At 43.5% G+C, this 19,636-nt stretch overlaps 1 protein-coding gene across 2 annotated transcripts in view; it reads left to right on the top strand.

Annotated features, from left to right (window-relative positions):
* PLCE1 (phospholipase C epsilon 1) overlaps positions 1 to 19,636 on the top strand; it is a 372,454-nt gene that overhangs the window by 343,406 nt on the left and 9,412 nt on the right. For both annotated transcript variants that reach the window (XM_070363815.1, XM_070363814.1), the window contains 8 exons: positions 436 to 599; positions 1,888 to 2,149; positions 4,095 to 4,213; positions 6,463 to 6,591; positions 8,926 to 9,135; positions 17,208 to 17,366; positions 18,783 to 19,001; positions 19,318 to 19,526. In XM_070363815.1, coding sequence (XP_070219916.1) covers positions 436 to 599; positions 1,888 to 2,149; positions 4,095 to 4,213; positions 6,463 to 6,591; positions 8,926 to 9,135; positions 17,208 to 17,366; positions 18,783 to 19,001; positions 19,318 to 19,503 — 1,448 coding nt within the window. In that variant the 3' untranslated portion in view covers positions 19,504 to 19,526. The remainder of the gene's footprint in view (positions 1 to 435; positions 600 to 1,887; positions 2,150 to 4,094; positions 4,214 to 6,462; positions 6,592 to 8,925; positions 9,136 to 17,207; positions 17,367 to 18,782; positions 19,002 to 19,317; positions 19,527 to 19,636) is intronic.

Genomic DNA, 19,636 nt, shown 5'->3' with positions numbered 1-19,636 from the left:
GTTTGAAAAGGCAAGAATTAGTCGTATGATTGTCTGCATGGTTTGGTGTTTGGGGATAAGAAAATGCCATTATGCCTTTCTAAAATTCAGTATAAAATGAAGTATTTCAAAGATTAGTTTTTGAAAGGATGTTGCAGATTTTAATTTGCAAAAGGAGTTGTAAGTGGCAGGAGTTTTTCTGAACGGCTCCTGGGTTGGAGCAGGAAATGAGGCATAGCCCATAGACAGTGAGCTCCACAAAGACTGTGGGTATCTTGTGTCTTGGTCCCCACTGTATCTCTGGTGCCCAACATGAGCTGACACATAGTAGGCACTCAGTCTATGGAGTGAATGGATAGTTCTCTCTTCTTCCTGTTTAAGTTTAGAGAAAATCGGTAAAGTCTGTTTGTAAGATGACACTTAAGCGACCAAATAACAAGTGATGCTATTTTACAGATCTCTCTTTACATTTAAATGCCGCCATGTTTGAGGCCAATGGTGGCTGCGGTTATGTTCTGAAACCTCCAGTTCTGTGGGACAAGAACTGTTCCATGTATCAGAAGTTCTCCCCCTTGGAAAGAGACCTGGACAGCATGGAGCCTGCCATCTATTCTTTAACTGTAAGTCTGGCCCCTGTGGGCCCAAGAGAATATAAGAAGGTGTTTAAGCCCTACTGAATATGAACTGCTTTTGACTTCAAGGCAGGGCAAAACTCTCGTGTCACAATTTTGTTGGTGCAGATTTAGTTCCCAAAGAATTTCTTTACTTCTCAGAAGGCAGCAGCTGAGGTTTAGAATCACAGTCACCAGGTACTATACTTGCCAGAGCCCAGAAGGTAGAGTGCTGACCCCCCTCCCCTGCTTCCACCTCTATACTGAGATGGTAATTCTGTCTTCCAGGGCCCTCAGAATCATAACTCTCAGTGCCCCCCATAAAAGCTGAGGTCCTTGTTAGCGCAAGGACCTCTAATCTTAAACTCTAATAGGCTCTTATAAAAAGTAAAACAGGCATCAACATACAAATCAATTAAACATCTTCCCTCCTTACAGTCATTCCTGCTCTTTCCTTATTCCTTTTATTGTCTAATTAACTAATTGTCAGAACTCCACAGACTGCCCTTAATATCAGAGTAGCTCATTACTCAATTTTATTTCTAGCTTCTCCCACTCCCTCTTAGCTGAGGAAAAAACCAAAAAACTGAATTGGTGCTAGAAAAGACAGGGAGCGATGAAGTTATCTTTTCGTCCATCTTTAGATATCGTCTGTTTCCCTCCTAAGGAGGAATGCCGAGCAGTGTCTGCTCACACCTCACACCCCTGGGAAACCCCCACTCACAGATTATCCTACCACCAAACTGCATTTCCCCTTTCCCTAAAACAGGAGAGCAGTAGCTCCTTTTCTGTGTGACCATTTCTGCTAGACTTGAGTATAGCTTCATGTTGATAGAAGGCTATGAATTTCTAACAGCATTCCTTGTGACTTGACCTAGAACTTAACTATTTAAGAAAAACATTTTGGAGTTATAAAAGATACACCTAAAACACTTTGAAGACAATGTTAGTAACACATTTGTGGCTTCACATTTAAGGTCTTTTTTTCTCAACTTCTTGACAAACAATTTCATCTTAATTGTGTGGCTTTTTGAAGATGTTTCAGTATATTGACAGTTGAAAGGTTATAGTTAGGTGAATGCTGTTGACAAAATTGACTTTCCCATGAGTCCAGTCATGCATTTCCCCATGATTCCAGTCTCTCTCTCTTTTTTTTTTTTTAGCAGCCTTATTAATCATTTACTTAGTCCATTCCAGAAGTTTCTTTGTCTTTCTTTGCAGAGGGAAGCAGTGAGGCTCAGTGTTGACATCTGTTTCTTTTGCAACCCCAGTGACTTTGATCCTTTCTTCCCCTCAGATTGTCTCTGGGCAGAACGTGTGCCCGAGTAACAGCACGGGGAGCCCATGTATCGAAGTCGATGTCCTGGGCATGGCCCTGGACAGCTGCCACTTCCGCACGAAGCCCATCCACCGCAATACTCTGAATCCCATGTGGAATGAACAGTTTCTTTTCCGGGTTCACTTCGAAGATCTCGTATTTCTTCGTTTTGCTGTCGTGGAGAACAACAGCTCGGTGGTCACTGCTCAGAGAATCATCTCCCTCAAGGCTCTAAAGCGAGGTAGAATCACTGTCAAAAGTTCGTGGTCATTGTAGCTGAGTGATGGGTGCCTGGAGTCCATTACACGCCTCTCTCTACTTTTGTGTATGTTTCAAATTTTCATATTAAAAAGGTAAAATAAGAGGCAGAAGAAGATAATGCAAATTTGAACACTGAGCGTACCTCAAAAGACATTTTTCTTTTACGTTATTCTAAAATCCAAGGTTATTAACAACATCTCTTATAAAATGTGGCCTCTGCCTGTTTCAGGAGCAGTGGTCCTTGTGTTCTTATTCCCATATATCCCTCCCCAATAGCTCCCACTGCACCCCTGGTATGTTTAAAGCTGAAACTGTTGTAAAGAGAGGAAACCAAGAGCAGGGAGGGTTGGGTGGTGCTGGTGGCATCAGTGGGCTGAGGTTGGAGTCGAGGCCTGGTGGGAGGCCATTGTGGGAAGCCAAGGGTGGGTTTGGGTGCAGAGCAGGAAAGGTGGAGAATCCTGAGCAAAGGTTAGAGCTGTTGTCTTGCTGTCTGTTGGCTTTGCCGTGGCCCTTGGGGAAACGTCAGCTTGTCACACCTGTCCAGAATGTCTGTGCACTGCTTCTCAAAATTGATATGCAATCAAGTCACCTGGGCTCTTGGTAATAAAATCCAGATCCTGATACAGTGGGCCTGGGGCTTGAGATTATGCCTTTCTAACAAGCTCTGGGGACGCTGCCCCTGCTGATCTCTTCTGAGTATCAAGTTCCCAGAACATGCTTCTTCGTGCAACCACATTCTGCCAGCCTCTGAGCTCCACCTCCTACTCTTTAGCTTTTTTTTCCTATTTCTTTTCTCCATTGTGTGAGTAGCACATGGTCATACTCACTGTGTTATGTCGTAACACTGACTGTTAGTTCGGGCTGTGTAACAAAATACCACAGACCGGGTGCCTTACATAACAGGGGTCTATCTTGTCAGCTTTGGAGGCTAGAGGCCCACGATCAAGGTTTCAGCAAGTCTGCTTTCTACTGAGGCCTCTCTCCTTGGCTTGCAGAGGGTCGCCTTCTCGCTGTGTCATCACAGGGCTATCCCTTGATCGCTGTACACAGCATCTGGTGTCTCTCCGTGTCTGCCTTCCAATACCCTCTTCTTATAAGGACAGTTGGTCATATTGGATTAGGCCCCACCCTCATGACCCAACATCACCTCTTTAAACCCTATCTCCAGACACAGTCACCTTCTGAGGTACTGGGAGTTAGAGCTTCAACACACAAATTTTGGACACCATTCAGTTCCTAACAGTTATAGAAATATGATCAAGTACAGAAGAACAATTTTTAAAAAATTATCCATCTTTCTATGTCTTCAAGATAGTTACTTTTGGTGTAGATATTTTGCAGGCTTTATTTCTCTGCCCATGTGTATAAATATTAACAAGTAAGCTTCCTCCTAACCTTAATGTTTTGTGACTTACTGATTTTCACTAATATATGTAGTGAACAACTTATCAGGTAAATAGATATACATCTTCGTTACTTTACAGAGTTGCATATTATTCTATTTTATACTTGTACAAACACTCACACTGTAACTTCTTTAACCAACTCTCTATTGTTGGAATACTTTATTGTTACTAAAGCTGTTCTAAGAGGAAATATTTGAAGAACAGTGACTCTAGATGACTTGATACAAAAATGATCAGATTTTCCTACTATACGTTGTTTAAGTTTAAAATTTTCATTTTGAGTCTAAGTTTAAAAACAGCACTTGGACAAGGTAACTACAACCACTAAGTGGCCCCAGACGGTCCCCAGGGGCAGCGCCCTGGGAGAAAAGGCATCCGTCGGTCACCTGGCTGCTGTCACCACTGCCCATCTGAAGGTCTTATTTCTCCCTGTCATTTACTGACCTCCCTGGGGGATCTTCTATGCAGAGCTCTGCAATGCATGGCTAACAGGTTTTTCCCAATTCTGCACTGTTCCAGGATATCGACATCTTCAGCTGAGAAATCTCCACAATGAAGTCTTGGAAATCTCTAGTTTATTCATAAACAGCAGGAGGATGGAAGAAAATTCTTCCGGCAATACTGTGCTGGCCTCTCTGGTAATTAAGTTCTATTTCACTCAGCATATTTGTGGGAATTGCTACACCAGAGGCAGGCTTTCTTGTGGTCCAGGAAAGTGGTCCATTCAAGTCATAGATTAGGTGGCTATGGATATAATTAAAACAACAATGGTTGATACCTGACACATTCTAAGCACTTTACATATATACTGACTCACTTGATCCTCACTAACTTCATGACATAGCTATTAGTCTCATTTCCATGTTATAAAGGAAGGGGAGTGCTAAGTACACCTGAGGTCACACAGCTATACACCCAAGTTCATCATCTACTGCCATACTGCTTGCCAGGGAAGTGAGCCAAAAATAACAACCCAGGGAAAAGGCTAATTACGCAAAGCCTGCTAGGAAGCATCTTGATACTTCTAGAAGGTTTAGGTTAGACCATGAAAATCCTTTGCTTCTTCATTAGTGCAGGGGCAGATGTCACAGGTGAGCAGGATTGGGTGAACAGCCAGGCGCTGCTGGTGACAGGTAATTCTGCAAGCCCAGCAGTACCCTGGCACCTGAGGAGACTCTGCACCTGCCCTCTTGGGAATGGGAGAGGAACACTGCAAAAAGGGCCACCATTGCAGAAGCTGGGTTTTAACAAGTTCCGCATTGGTTAAGGTCCGTTGGTAAGGTTTGAGAACCAATGGTAAGGTCCATCGGTTAAAAGTTTGAGACCCGTTGGACCAACGCTCACCCCGGTAATGCAGGGTTGTTTACCTCGACAAGGAGTTCTGCTTTGATTAACTGATTGATTCCACTATGCTTGCTCTTGAAAAACTGAAAGGTGTCCATCCATTGCCTCTTTACATGTTTACTAATCTACTCACAGCCACACCGATCTTTTAAAATTTATTTTGGTGGGGGTGCGGCTGCAATGGGTCTTTGTTGCTGCACACGGGCTTTCTCAAGTTGCAGCAAGCAGGGTCTACTCTTTGTTGCAGTGCTTGGGCTTCTCATTGCAGTGGCTTCTCCTGTTGGGGAGCAAAGGCTTTGTGCGTACGGGCTTCAGTAGTTGTGGTGCTCGGGTTTGGTTGCTCTGCAGTATGCGTGATCTTAGTTCCCGGACCAGGGACCGAAACTGTGTCCCCTGCATTGGCAGGTGGACTCTTAACTTGTAGACCACCAGAGAAGTCTGGTTGCACCCATCTTGTACTTCAGTGTGGTCCTAACAACCTTTGAAAAGCTGCCTTCTGTGCTTACAGTGGCGCCGACTTGACCGCTGCCCCCATCACCTCTGAGCAGCCCTGCTCTCTCCTCTGCTTCTCTTTCCCTCACCCCAATGATTTCTTCTCTCTCTGTCCCTTACCTTGTTTTCTTGGGTTCTCTTCGTTCTCCCTTCAGTAAGTGATCGAGGTTGAATACGGCATGTTGGCCAGTAGAGAGAGGTGTCGCCTCTGCCTGGTGCCTGCCTGTTACCTTCCCTGCCTGGGAAGCAGGGATGGTGTGCCTGGTACCTGAGAGCAAGAATTAGATGGTAGTGTCCCACTCTGGGTTGTCCACTTATCCTTCTAGCTATTCTATTCTAGAAGCCCCCCACCTTGAAGCCAGGGATGTCTTATTTCTCCCCAAAACCCCAGAGCCAGGCATAATGTCTGTTTCATTGTCAGCCTTCCATAAATTATTTTGTATTTTGTGAATGAATCTATCTCAGTATACAAACTGCTCAAAGACTTGAGAGTTACACACCTCCCCAACTCTTCCTAACAAAAATACCTTTCATATTACAATTATTTGTGTGCCTGGACGGCAAGCTCCCGGAGGCCAGAATATTTTATTTATCATTTTACCATCAAAATTCTAGCCCAGTGCCCTGAAGAGAGATGGAACTCAGTAGACACTGTTGAATGTCACTTCATAAGTAAGGACTGACATACATTTCAGACAATATCAGTCCCCTAATTATGATGGAAAGCAACACTGTTATTTAAAATAAATTGCTATTTTGGTGATATGCTGCTAAATATTCTTACTAGACTATTAAGGAACATGCACCATGCCTGCTGCTGCTGCTGCTAAGTCACTTCAGTCATGTCCAACTCTGTGTGACCCCATAGACAGAAGCCCACCAGGCTCCCCCATCCCTACCACAAAAAGAGGCATCTGGTTAGAAAAGGTTGGCCTTGTTTTGCATTTACGTGTCCCTGCGTGTACTTCTAAGAACTAGCACCTCTCTATCGATGCAGCCTAGAAACATGAGAATGGAAATGAATGAGAAACCATATGATCTTCCTTGACAGATGTTTAATACGGAAGAAAGAAAATGTTTGCAGACTCACAGAGTCACAGTGCATGGCGTCCCAGGCCCAGAGCCCTTTACTGTTTTCTCTATAAACGGAGGCACTAAGGCAAAGCAGCTTCTCCAACAAGTAAGTTCACTGAGTCTATAGTTAATAAACAGTTCTTTTAGAGGCATCTCTAGGTTAACAACTTGTCCAACATTTTACAACTGACTCAAAGTCAGAGAAAGCAGCTCAAAGTGTCAAATTTCATAGATTATGAAACAGAAGCTACTACCAAGGGGTTTGGGCTGTTTTGTTTTTGAACTGTGGTGTCTACTCTCACAAAGCACTGTTGGGGTTTTGGAGACAGTGTAAAATATAATGACCCAGCAATCCCACTGCTGGGCATACACACCGAGGAAGCCAGAATTGAAAGAGACACGTGTACCCCAATGTTCATCGCAGCACTGTTTACAATAGGCAGGACATGGAAGCAACCTAGATGTCCATCAGCAGATGAATGGATAGTAAAGCTGTGGTACATATACACAATGGAGTATTACTCAGACATTAAAAAGAATACATTTGAATCAGTTTTAATGAGGTGGATGAAACTGGAGCCTATTATACAGAGTGAAGTAAGCCAGAAAGAAAAACACCAATACAGTATACTAACGCATATATATGGAATTTAGAAAGATGGTAACGACAACCCTGTATGCGAGACAGCAAAAGAGACACAGACGATAGAACAGTCTTTTGGACTCTGTGGGAGAGGGAGGAGGGGGGATGATTTGGGAGAACGGCATTAAAACATGTATAATATCATATAAGAAAAGAATCGCCAGTCCAGGTTCGATGCAGGATACAGGAAGCTTGGAGCTGGTGCCTGGGATGACCCAGAGGGATGGTATGGGGAGGGAGGTGGGAGAGGGCTTCAGGATGGGGAACACGTGTACACCCGTGGCGGATGCATGTTGATATATGGCAAAACCAATACAATATTGTAAAGTAAAAAAAAATAATAATAATTTTTAAAAAAGGAAAAAAAATTAAAAATTAAAAAATATAATTAGAAAAGTAAGGAAGCATTTCCATGGACCACCCATAAAAAGCAGCACATTACTGTCCACATGAGTAATCCCAGGGCTGTGGAGCAGGACTGGAGAGGAAGTGATGCTGGCCATCTCATGGAGGTGACAGTGTCAACTGACCTACTCCTGGAAGCTTCATGCCCTTAATTGTTGCTGAAGTGGTAGCTGCCTTGCCCCACAAAATCCACAGTCCAGTATCAACCTGAGACCAAGGTCTAGGGTGAAGGGAGCAGAGTCTTCCTGAGAACCTTCTATCCCACCTCCACCCCATCCCCAGGTCCTTCTGCTTCTATGAGTGAGATTCTGGTCATTGCATGCTCGCACGGTCGAGTGGATGCCTGGGAAGGACGTTTGCTTACTCCACGCCAGAAGGTGGCAGCCTTCTCTGGTCACTGCAAGTTCAGCTTTTGCCAGTAACCTGGATAATAGAAAACCATGTGAAAGAATACATCAGTAAGAGTAGCTATCATAATGTCTAGTGTTTACCAGGCTTCCCTGGTGGCTCAGGCAGTAAAGAATCCGCCTGTAATGCAGGAGACCTGGATTCGATCCCTGGGTCAGGAAGATCCCCTGGAGAATAAACCCACTTCAGTATTCTTGCCTGGGGAACCCATGGAGAGAGGAGCCTGGCAGGCTCTAAGTTATCCTGATGCACCTGGGTTACATTTTACAGTCAGTGCCTCAATCATAAAATGAAACAAAATTGAGACAAAAATCACTAACAGTAAGAGCTGTTTCCACTGTATAGATGAGGACACTGAGTATCCATGGGGTCAGATGTCTTGGCCAGCACCTCACAGCCAGTAAGGACTAAATGCAGGCCTCAGACCCAAGTCTGTTTGGCTCCCCAGCCTGGTCTCAACCATTTCAACTGTCAGGGTCAGTAGCCAATAGAGAAAACAGGCCTCTAGGCGCACTGTCAAGTCTTTATTGAAAGGGGAATTCCCAGGAACTTAGATCAGATGAGATTAGAAGATGATTGAGTATTTCTAACATGAGAATGGGAGATTATCTTGGTAAAAGCTGGAATGGGTTCTTTGCCTTTGGTCTTGTGTTGCAAGATTACAAAGAGCTAAGTTCATAGATTGAAAAGCCTAAAGTTTTTAATTCAGTTAGAGCTCTTATTCCATCAGTGGGAAAAACAGTTTTGCTGGCTGGCAATTATGAATAAATTGTTTCATTGCCCAGAATGAACATAAACAATTCTTTTTGGACGTAAGAGAATTCTAAGATCTTCCAGAAAGAGTTATGCAACACTGTAGGGTAGGTTTCATTTATAAGTTGCAAACCAAACTTATCTGAACCCCGAGAAAGTAGATTTGTTTGGGTTTAAAGTTTTTGCGACTCTTCAGAAGTGTGCCTAAATTGGCCTTTGCTCTTTCTTTAGATTCTCGTTATGGATCAAGATACCAAACCTATTGCCACAGATTATTTTTTAATGGAGGAAAAATATTTCATATCTAAAGAGAAGAATGAATGTAGGAAACAGCCGTTCCAGAGAGCCATTGGTCCAGAAGAAGAGATCGTGCAGATTTTAAGCAGCTGGTTTCCAGAAGAGGGCTATGTTGGCAGGATTGTCTTAAAAACCCAGCAGGAAGTAAGTGTGTCCTGGGGCAGCCTACCCAGTAACAGTTCATATGTAACTCTCTACCTCACCACTGGCCGCCTCCCTCAAATTCAAAACTTCTTATCACCGCAACTTGCTTTGTAGTCTTCTTTTAAGTAAATGTGGAGAATTGATTTTATTCTTCTGCACATATTCAGAAGGTCAAGTTATAGAAATGTGGTTTAAAAATCATCCCTTAGGAAACAAGGGGAGAAAGAAGTCAAAGGATTCCTTAAGCATGGCGTCAGTGTATGTCCAGGGTTTCGCCTGGACGTGTGAAGACCTTGCTGTAAGGCTCACTACTGTGTAAGGGAAGGTCTGTAGGCATTTTGCATTTGGGCGTTGGTTGCCCTCCCGTGAGTGCCTGTTCAAGTTTTAGCTAATAAAAGGCTTTTTGCTAATTCGTGAAACAACAGCATTTCTTTGAAAATATTCCATAAGATTACACAAGGTAAGAATAACCTCTCAGCTTTGGTCTGAATTTGTTGCAGATTATATTACGGTCCCTAATATGCCCATGATCATTCTGATAATGGAAACAGTACTGTCCGTTGACTCCAGATTGGGGGACTCCTGATGTGGTTTGCTGATGGAGCACTTTTCTTTTTAATAGACTTATATTGGCCCACTAATTGACTGCCATTTTTTTAAATGACATATAAGGTCGTTACGTAGATAATAATGCCTTATGATAAATCAACAATACAGCAGTTGAAGCAGTTCAACAATCTGATTAAACGAATATTTATTGTGCCAGGCCCTGTTCTAGGCACATGATCTGCCTCTCTGGGGTATGAAATGGAGATGGACTGATAAAATCCCCATTGCTGGTCCATGCTTGCTAGAACACAGAGATGATAAAGAGCCCATTTCAGCATCGTGTGTTATTTTTCACTCTCTACGTAACTATGAACATGCAGCCTCACTGCACTCCAGCTTCTCTAGGAACCAGAGCCTCTGTGTTCCCTCCTAACCTTGTCTTAGATCATAAAAGGACACTTCCTATAAGCCAAGAAATGTAATTATCTCCCTAGTGTCTTCTCCCCATCAGACATGTACAAAGTACTAAGATGGCGGAGAAGCAATTCTAATCATAAAAGCTGTAGAAGAAAATATCAGAGGGCTTACCTCGGCTTTTGAAGCCATCTTTAATTTCTCTCTAGTTTTTTTTCCTATTTCTAATTGTCTTTGTCTCATGTAAAAAAGTATGCTAGGGACTTCCCTGGCAGTCCAGTGGTTAAGACTCCATGCTCCAAATGCAGGGGGCGCTGATTTGATCCCTGGTCCAGGAACTATTAATAAGATCCTGCCTTCCGCATGGCCTAGCCAAAAAAACCGAAAAGTATCCTAGAAGTGACAATTTCAGTGAAGTGAATTTTTAAACCATATATTGTATCATGACTTACAGTGTTTAACGCTCTCAAGCACCCAATATTTTGAATCATCTTATGATATAAGGGAAACCATTCTACACAAAGGAAACAGGTTCAGAGAGGTTAGATTATGACAGGGTAAGAAGTGGAAAGAACTAAAGTCTTATGTCTTCCCGGTCAGTGTTCTTTCCACCACCCCATGCTGCCCAGGCTGGAGCTGAGTCAGTGCTCATGGGTCCTCCATCCCCAGCACCATGGGAGGCAGTGAGTAGCAATGGGCAGACTGCCAAGGGTCACGATGGGTCTTCATCACAGGGTTGGAAGGACTGGGAGGCCAGGGCTGCCCCATATGCAATTAAAATGTATATGACAATAAGCAGCAGAGATGTCAGGAATAAATGTTTAATAAAGGCTGGTGGAACAGAAGCATTTTGGAAAAAGAAGGATATAGTAGAGGGGAAGGCTGACAAGCATTTTCAGATGAGTATAATATAGCAAGTTCTCCTTTATATGCCTTGTTGAGAGAAAAGTTTTGAAATGACTGAAATATGTCTCAAAAGATAACAAATCATATTTCATGTATCTAGGCTTACCAGCTGCACAGTGACACATGATACAAATTTACTGATTGACTAAATGAATTCAGCACTTACTGAATGGAAGCAGAAACTGGTATAATTGATAGATTTGGGCTATAAGTACTTCCACTTAGGCTACTCTGTGAAACTAGGAAGCTATGTAAGCAGTTTGTCTGTATGTTAAAAGTCCCCAAGCTGCTGTCTTTGGCCTCTGATCCTGCGTGTCTGCTTTGTATAATTTTCTTCTTTCCTGGGCTCTCAAGCTGTTAGGAATCTTCCTATGGTCAATATGCTCTCCTCTGACACCTGCTGGATTTGAAATGAGACAAACCTGGATCTGACAAATTAGATAGATGACCTTCAAAGTATCGTCTGAATTCTGTAAACCTCTATGTCCATATTTGTAAAATCTATGATAGAAACTGGGCTTCCTGGTGACTCAGCAGTAAAGGATCCAACTACAATGCAGAAGTCGCCGGAGACCCAGATTAGGTCCCTAGGTCGAGAAGATTCCCTGGAGGAGGGCATGGCAACTCACTACAGTATTTTTGCCTGGGGAATCCCATGAACAGAGGAGCCTGTGGGCTACAGTACATAGGGTCACAAAGAGTTGGACATGACTAAAGCAACTTAGCATGCACGCATGATAGAAACTACCCTGCTTGGCTCAAAAAATTATTATGAGACCCAAGTCAAACATGTAGACAAAATGTAGAAAAATGCTTCAGTTCAGTCGCTCAGTCGTGTCCGACTCTTTGCGACCCCATGAATTGCAGCACGCCAGGCCTCCCTGTCCATCACCAACTCCCGGAGTTCACTCAGACTCAGGTCCATCGAGTCAGTGATGCCATCCAGCCATCTCATCCTCTGTCGTCCCCTTCTCCTCCTGCCCCCAATCCCTCCCAGTATCAGAGTCTGTTCCAATGAGTCAACTCTTCGCATGAGGTGGCCAAAGTACTGGAGTTTCAGCTTTAGCACCATTCCTTCCATAGAACACCCAGGACTGATCTCTTTTAGAATGGACTGGTTGGATCTCCTTGCAGTCCAAGGGAATCTCAGGAGTCCTCTCCAACACCACAGTTCAAAAGCATCAATTCTTCGGTGCTCAGCTTTCTTCACAGTCTAACTCTCACATCCATACATGACCACTGGAAAAACCATAGCTTTGACTAGACGGACCTCTGTTGGCAAAGTAATGTCTCTGCTTTTGAATATGCTATCTAGGTTGGTCATAACTTTCCTTCTAAGGAGTAAGCGTCTTTTAATTTCATGGCTGTAGTCACCATCTGCAGTGATTTTGGAGTCCCCCTCAAGAAAATAAAGTCTGACACTGTTTCCACTGTTTTCCCATCTATTTGCCATGAAGTGATGGGACCAGATGCCATGATCTTCGTTTTCTGAATGTTGAGCTTAAGCCAACTTTTTCACTCTCCTCTTTCACTTTCATCAAGAGGCGTTTTAGTTCCTCTTCATTTTCTGCCTTAAGGGTGGTGTCATCTGCATATCTGAGGTTATTGATATTTCTCTCAGCAATCTTGATTCCAGCTTGTGCTTCTTCCAGCCCAACATTTCTCATGATGTACTCTGCATATAAGTTAAATAAACCGGATGACAATACTTGACATACTCCTTTTCCTATTTGGAACCAGTCTGTTGTACCATGTCCAGTTCTAACTGTTGCTTCCTGACCTGCATATAGGTTTCTCAAGAGGCAGGTCAGGTGGTCTGGTATTCCCATCTCTTTCAGAATTTTCCACAGTTTATTGTGATCCACACAGTCAAAGGCTTTGGCATAGTCAATAAAGCAGAAATAGGTGTTTTTCTGGAACTCTCTTGCTTTTTTGATGATCCAGTGGATGTTGGCAATTTGATCTCTGGTTCCTCTGCCTTTTCTGAAACCAGCTTGAACATCTGGAAGTTCATGGTTCACGTACTGCTGAAGCCTGGCTTGGAGAATTTTGAGCATTACTTTACTGGCATGTGAGATGAGTGCAATTGTGTGGTAGTTTGAGCATTCTTTGGCATTGCCTTTCTTTGGGATTGGAATGAAAACTGACCTTTTCCAGTCCTGTGGCCACTGTTGAGTTTTCCAAATTTGCTGGCATATTGAGTGCAGCACTTTTACAGCATCATCTTTCAGGATTTGGAATAGCTCAACTGGAATTCCATCACCTCCACTAGCTTTGTTTGTAATGATGCTTTCTAAGGCCCACTTGACTTCACATTCCAGGATGTCTGGCTCTAGGTCAGTGATCACACCATCATGATTATCTGGGTCGTGAAGATCTTTTTTGTACAGTTCTTCTGTGTACTCTTGCCATCTCTTCTTAATATCTTCTGCTTCTGTTAGGTCCGTACCATTTCTGTCCTTTATTGAGCCCATCTTTGCATGAAATGTTCCCTTGGTATCTCTAATTTTCTTGAAGAGATCTCTAGTCTTTCCCATTCTGTTGTTTCCCTCTATTTCTTTGCATTGATCACTTAAGAAGGCTTTCTTATCTCTTCTTGCTATTCTTTGGAACTCTGCATTCAGATGCTTGTATCTTTCCTTTCCTCCTTTGCTTTTTGCTTCTCTTCTTTTCACAGCTATCTGCAAGGCCTCCCCAGACAGCCATTTTGCTTTTTTGCATTTCTTTTCCATGTGGATGGTCTTGATCCGTCTCCTGTACAATGTCACGAACCTCCATGCATAGTTCATCAGGCACTCTATCAGATCTAGTCCCTTAAGTCTATTTCTCACTTCCACTGTATAATCAGAAGGGATTTGATTTAGGTCATACCTGAATGGTCTAGTGGTTTTCCCTACTTTCTTCAATTTCAGTCTGAATTTGGCAGTAAGGAGTTCATGTTCTGAGCCACAGTCAGCTCAGAAAAATGCTTAGTAAACTATAAAAGAATATGCAAATGAGGGTTATTGTTATGGTCATAATCTATGGTTTCTAATGTGACTGAAAACAGCTTAAAAATCAATAAGCTCTGAGTAAGGCTCTAAGGCAGAGAAGGTGATGGCACCCCACTCCAGTACTCTTGCCTGGAAAATTCCATGGACAGAGGAGCCTGGTGGGCTGCAGTCCATGGGGTCACAAACAGTCAGACAGGACTGAGCGACTTCACTTTCACTTTTCACTTTCATGCATTGGAGAAGGAAATGGCAACCCACTCCAGTGTTCTTGCCTGGAGAATCCCAGGGACGGGGGAGCCTGGTGGGCTGCCATCTGTGGGGTCGCACAGAGTTGAACATGACTGAAGCAACTTAGCAAGGCTCTAAGGAGTGCTGTTAGAAATATTTGTAGTGCATGGTCATTGTGATATTTTATATGGCAACCTAGAACTTTTCTTTCTGTCTTACTTCCATCCCAGCTTTCAGGATTATAAATTGCTGCTGCTGCTGCTAAGTCACTTCAGTCGTGTCTGACTCTCTGCGACACCATAGACAGCAGCCTACCAGGCTCCTCCTTCCATGGGATTTTCCAGGCAAGAGTACTGGAGTGGGGTGCCATTGCCTTCTCCAGGATTATAAATTACGTCATGTGAATTACCACCCAACCCCACTCTCCAGTTGGTTAAATATATTGTAATCAATGCAATGACATACTATGGAAAACCTTTAGAAGCTGACATGAAATGATAATCACAATCTTTCTTTAAAAGATATTTCTGATGTGGACCATTTAAAAAGTCTTTATTGAATTTGTTACAATATTGCTTCTGTTTTATGTTTTGGGCTTTTGGCCCTGAGGTATGTCGGATCTTAGCTCCCTCACCAGGGATCAAACCAATACTTCCTGTGTTGGAAGGTGAAGTCTCAACCACTGGACCACCAGGGAAGAAGTCCCTGATCACAGCCTTTTAAATAGAGAAAAAGTGAGTTGTAGAACAGTATATGTACTACAGTCTCATTTTATGTAATAAAAATAGAGAATAGTTCTCTCCCCTTCACGCATAATTTGATGAATGGAATCCAAACACTTCAGCTGTATGTAAATGAAATGATTGGGGCGAGGCTGTGCAGCTGAATGGTGAGCCCAGGAGCCAGTCCGTTTTGGTCTTGGCTGCAGTTTGGCGCCACCTGGTGGTCGTTACCCGTTTTGACCTTAATATCAATGGGGGACAATTCTGGTTCCTAGAGCTGGTTGGAATTTCCAGGACAATGACAGTGATTCTTGTATTCTTCTGGTCAGTTAGCATCGTTTCTGTGGGATGATCTGAGATTAAGCTAGAAGCATGCTGGGGACTGGAGGACCTTCCTGCCCAACCCTCCCATCCTGAGATGGGATTGCCTACTGTTCACTTGCCTCACCTCCCCATCGTCTCCATGGTGCTCCCTTGTGGAAGATAACTTTACACGACCCTCGTTTGAAAATGACTCTAGCAAAGAACAGGAGCCATGTAACAATCACATTGTATTTAAGTTCGCGTAATTCCAGGACTTCTTTTATTTCTGGTTGTGCTGGGTCTCGTTGCTGTACAGGCTTTGTCTAGTTGCGGTGAGCAGGGGGCTACTCTTCATTGTGGCGCACGGGCTTCTCACTGTGGTGGCTTCTCTTCCTGCAGAGCACAGGCTCTAGGCACACAAGCTTCGGTAGTTGTGGCGTGTGGACTCAGTTGTAGCTCGAGGGCCCTAGAGCGCAGGCTCAGGAGTTGTGGCACAAGGGCTTTAGTTGCCCATGGCATGTGGAACCTTCCCAGACCAGGGATTGAACCGTGTCCCTTGCATTGGCAGGTAGATTCTTCTCCACTGTACCCTGTACCACTAGAGAAGTCCCAGGGTTTGTTTGTATATATTTATTCACATACACAAAAATACATTTTTATATCCATAGCAGACGGTTCAAAGGATATACAACCTAACAACAGTGATTTTTTATGGAGAATGAGATGGGAAAGGTGGAGGAAAGAAAGGAAAAAAGTAGAAATGGGAAGTTTGCCTTTATATTGATATATTTCCTTACTGCTTGAAAATTTTTGATAAGATACCTATATCTATATTGGATGAGGCATTAATACCATTTCTATGATTGTCTAAAAATAAAAAATAATTAATTAAAAAATACATGTCTATAGATGGTGGTAAATAATCTGCCTGCAATGCAGGAGACATGGGTTCTATCCCTGGGTCTGGAAGATCACCTGGAGAAGGGAATGGCAATCTGATCCAGTATTCTTGCCTGGAGAATTCCATGGACAGAGGAGCCTGGCAGGCTACAGTCCATGGAATCGCAAAGAGTTGACTAACACTTTCACTTTCAACTATATACTTAAATCATATAATTATAAATGTAAAATTCACTGAAAGCCAACCCACCAAAGACCATTTAACCCAATGACCAATCTCAAAATTATTGAGAATTTTGTCAATATCCATTTAGATGTTACTTACCTCCAGGCATTGTTTCAGCCTTTTCACTGTGGGTTTTGTTCATTCAGCCTACCGGAACATCAATCTTGCATGTTTCACATTTCACATGTCTAGCATTTCTTAAATGCTCAAGTTTTATTGGGGAATGGATGGGATTTCTCTTAAATGTACTTACCGTATTATTTGGCCTTTGCATGTGTGTTAAGTCGCTTTAGTCATGTCTGACTCTTTGTGACCCTGTGGGCTGTAGCCCACCAGGCTCCTCTGTCTAAGGGATCCTCCAGGCAAGAATACTGGAGTGGGTTGCCACGCCCTCCTCCAGGGGATCTTCCCGACCCAGGGATGAACCAGCATCTCTTACGTCTCCTGCATTGGCAGGTGGATTCTTTACCATGAGCACCACCAAGGAAGCCCATTTGAATTTTAGTAATTGGAAAAATGGCATGTTGTCTTTTTACAGATTTATCTCTAGCTGATTTGTGGACTCAAAATCCACAGCAAACATGAGCAGATCTACTGGCTTGTTCGGGACGAGACCTTATCAGTGTGTCAACATTAGCAGAAACTTACAGTACTTTCCTCCTCTAAGATGACATGTATATCCTTCTAGGATAGTTTGTGAAACAGTAACTAGTGTATGGGATATCAAGCTAAGAAGTTGTTTCCATGTCACCAAGATCCAACTCAAATTTTTCCTAGATTTTTCTTTATCCTATGTTATCATTTACTCAGACTTGTCTTTTCTTAACATAGAACCTGGAAGAGAAGAGCATTGCACAAGATGACAAGGAGATGCTCCTGAGCTCAGAGGAGGACAGCTTCTTTGTCCAGGTGCATGACGTTTCCCCAGAGCAACCACGCACGGTCATCAAGGCGCCGCGTGTCAGCACCGCGCAGGATGTCATTCAGCAGGTGAAGGCCTCCCCGCCCTCCCCCAGCCCTGTCCTCAGTGTCAACTGCTGGGCTTAGCCTCCTCTGGGAATAAGGTTCTGGAACACAGGGGATACGACAAGGCAGCATGTGCCTGGTAAGGCCAGGAAGTGTCCGGTCCTTCAACGATACTTGCCCAGTATATGCTGTGAGTCAGGCTCTCTCAGAAGCCTTGACAGCAGAGCCAGGAGGTGGATCTGCAGAGCGGGAGCGTCACTGTCCATCACCTAGTGACCGTCTCTCTGGGATCCTTCAGATGACACGCAGGAGGACTCTCTGACCCTCTCCCCTTCTCTGGTCTTCTCTCCCCGCTTCTTTGTATATGGCTCCAGAGAACTCTGCTGCCTTCATTCCACGCCCTGTAGTGGTTTGCGTTTATTAAACACTTGCTTGAGAAGTTAGCATAATGGCTCACAGAACAGACTCTGAATCAGGTTGTTCCAGGTAAACCCTGGCTCTACATCTTACTAGCTGGGAGAGCTTGGGGAAGTCATTTAACAATCTGTGCGTAAGTTACATGGGTGTGGTGGTAAATTGTCTCTTTAAAAAAAAAAAAAAAGACCCCAATTTGTAGCATTTGCGTTTCTGTCTTGTACATTCCTCAAACATCAGATTCCAGTGGGCTCCAGCACAATGCTGTGTGCCAAGCTACCACACAGAAAAACATGAAGATAGTATAACAGCACTTTCTTAATAGCTATTGTGAACATTAAATATATGTAATGGACATTTGCCTAGTATAACACCTAACATGGCAAAGCACTATTTAAATGTTATTTGCTACACTGACTGCACAATAATTTGGTTAATATTAGTCTCCTTAATAGACTTTGAACTCCCCAAAGTACATACAGTACCTGGGACATAGTAAATGTTAGATGAGTGAATAAATGAAAGATAGTCTCGATAAAAGAGAGGTGAGACCAGGTAAGTCTTAAAATGCTTTCAACATCCAAGACTCTGAGATGAAGAGGCAGTGTCGTGCGCCAGAGAGGCTCTGGAGGGTCAGGATTCTGTCCCTCACTGTCTGGGTCACTTTCAGATCTATGAACTTTGGTGGATGCAGAAAATCTGGCTCAAGTCCTTTTTCTGTTACTAAGCTGTCCATCCTCTGTAATATGCCTGACCTCTTAAGCTTAAGCCTCCTTGTCTGAAAAATGGGGATTGTAACATCTAAATCATGGATGGGTGTTGTGAAGCTAAACGAGGCAATGTCAAGTTTGTGTAAGCTACAACTGTGAGAATGTAAACTGAGAGGTGGGATGACATGATCTGAAAAGGACCCCCCACCCCTGTCCAAAAGTCTGCGACATTTTTCCACCTTAAAGTCTCGTTTACAGGGAAGCAAGTGTTGGAGATCCTGTGTTTTTATTCTGTTGATCATAACTTACCTTTCAGACCTTATGCAAAGCCAAATATTCCTATAGCATCCTGAGCAACCCCAACCCGAGTGACTATGTGCTTTTGGAAGAGGTGGTGAAAGACACCGCCAACAGGAAATCTTCCACCCCAAAGGCCTCCCAGCGCGTCCTTTTGGATCAGGAGTGTGTGTTTCAAGCTCAAAGCAAGTGGAAAGGTGCAGGAAAATTCATCCTTAAGCTAAAGGAACAGGTGCAGGTAAAGTTCAAGGTTATTTTGCTCTATTTGATTTTCATAACTACAGTATAATCAAATTCAGGAGCTGGTGAAAGCCAGAAGGAAGTTCCCGAGTCAAGGACACTAGTGGGAAGAATGCGGTTTGGCTCTGTTTTCACTGTGTGGAAAGAAATGTTTCCCTCTGGGTGTAAGCAGTCTTGAGGTGCCCAGGGGGTGAGGGGGGGTCCCCTCCGCCCTGCTTTCCAAAGCTCTACCGACCAGAGAGAGAACAACAAAGGGCTCTCTCTGATACAATCTCTTTAACCTAATACCAAGGGCAGGTTCTTATTTTCCACAGGCATCTCGAGAAGATAAAAAAAAAGGCATCTCTTTTGCAAGCGAACTCAAGAAGCTCACCAAGACTAAACAGCCCCGAGGACCCACATCACCTTCTCAGGTCTTGGCCTCAGAAAACGTCCAAAACAAGGAAGAGAAACCTGTGGGTGGCTTGCCTTCCAGTGACACCATAGACTACCGACAGTGAGCAAGATAGCACGGTTTACCCAGGTATCCCGAGTCATCGCAGCGTTCTAAAATGGGGTCAACTATACTGCTTTGTAAGACATAAGTTTGTACACTGTCTTTTGTCTTTTCCTGGAGGAGGAAGTTCCAGAGGC

This window comes from Bos mutus, chromosome 26 (assembly GCF_027580195.1).
Source record: "Bos mutus isolate GX-2022 chromosome 26, NWIPB_WYAK_1.1, whole genome shotgun sequence".
Lineage (NCBI taxonomy): Eukaryota > Metazoa > Chordata > Mammalia > Artiodactyla > Bovidae > Bos > Bos mutus.
The sequence above is the reverse complement of the archived record's forward strand: the minus strand, read 5'-3'. Positions and strand labels throughout refer to the sequence as shown.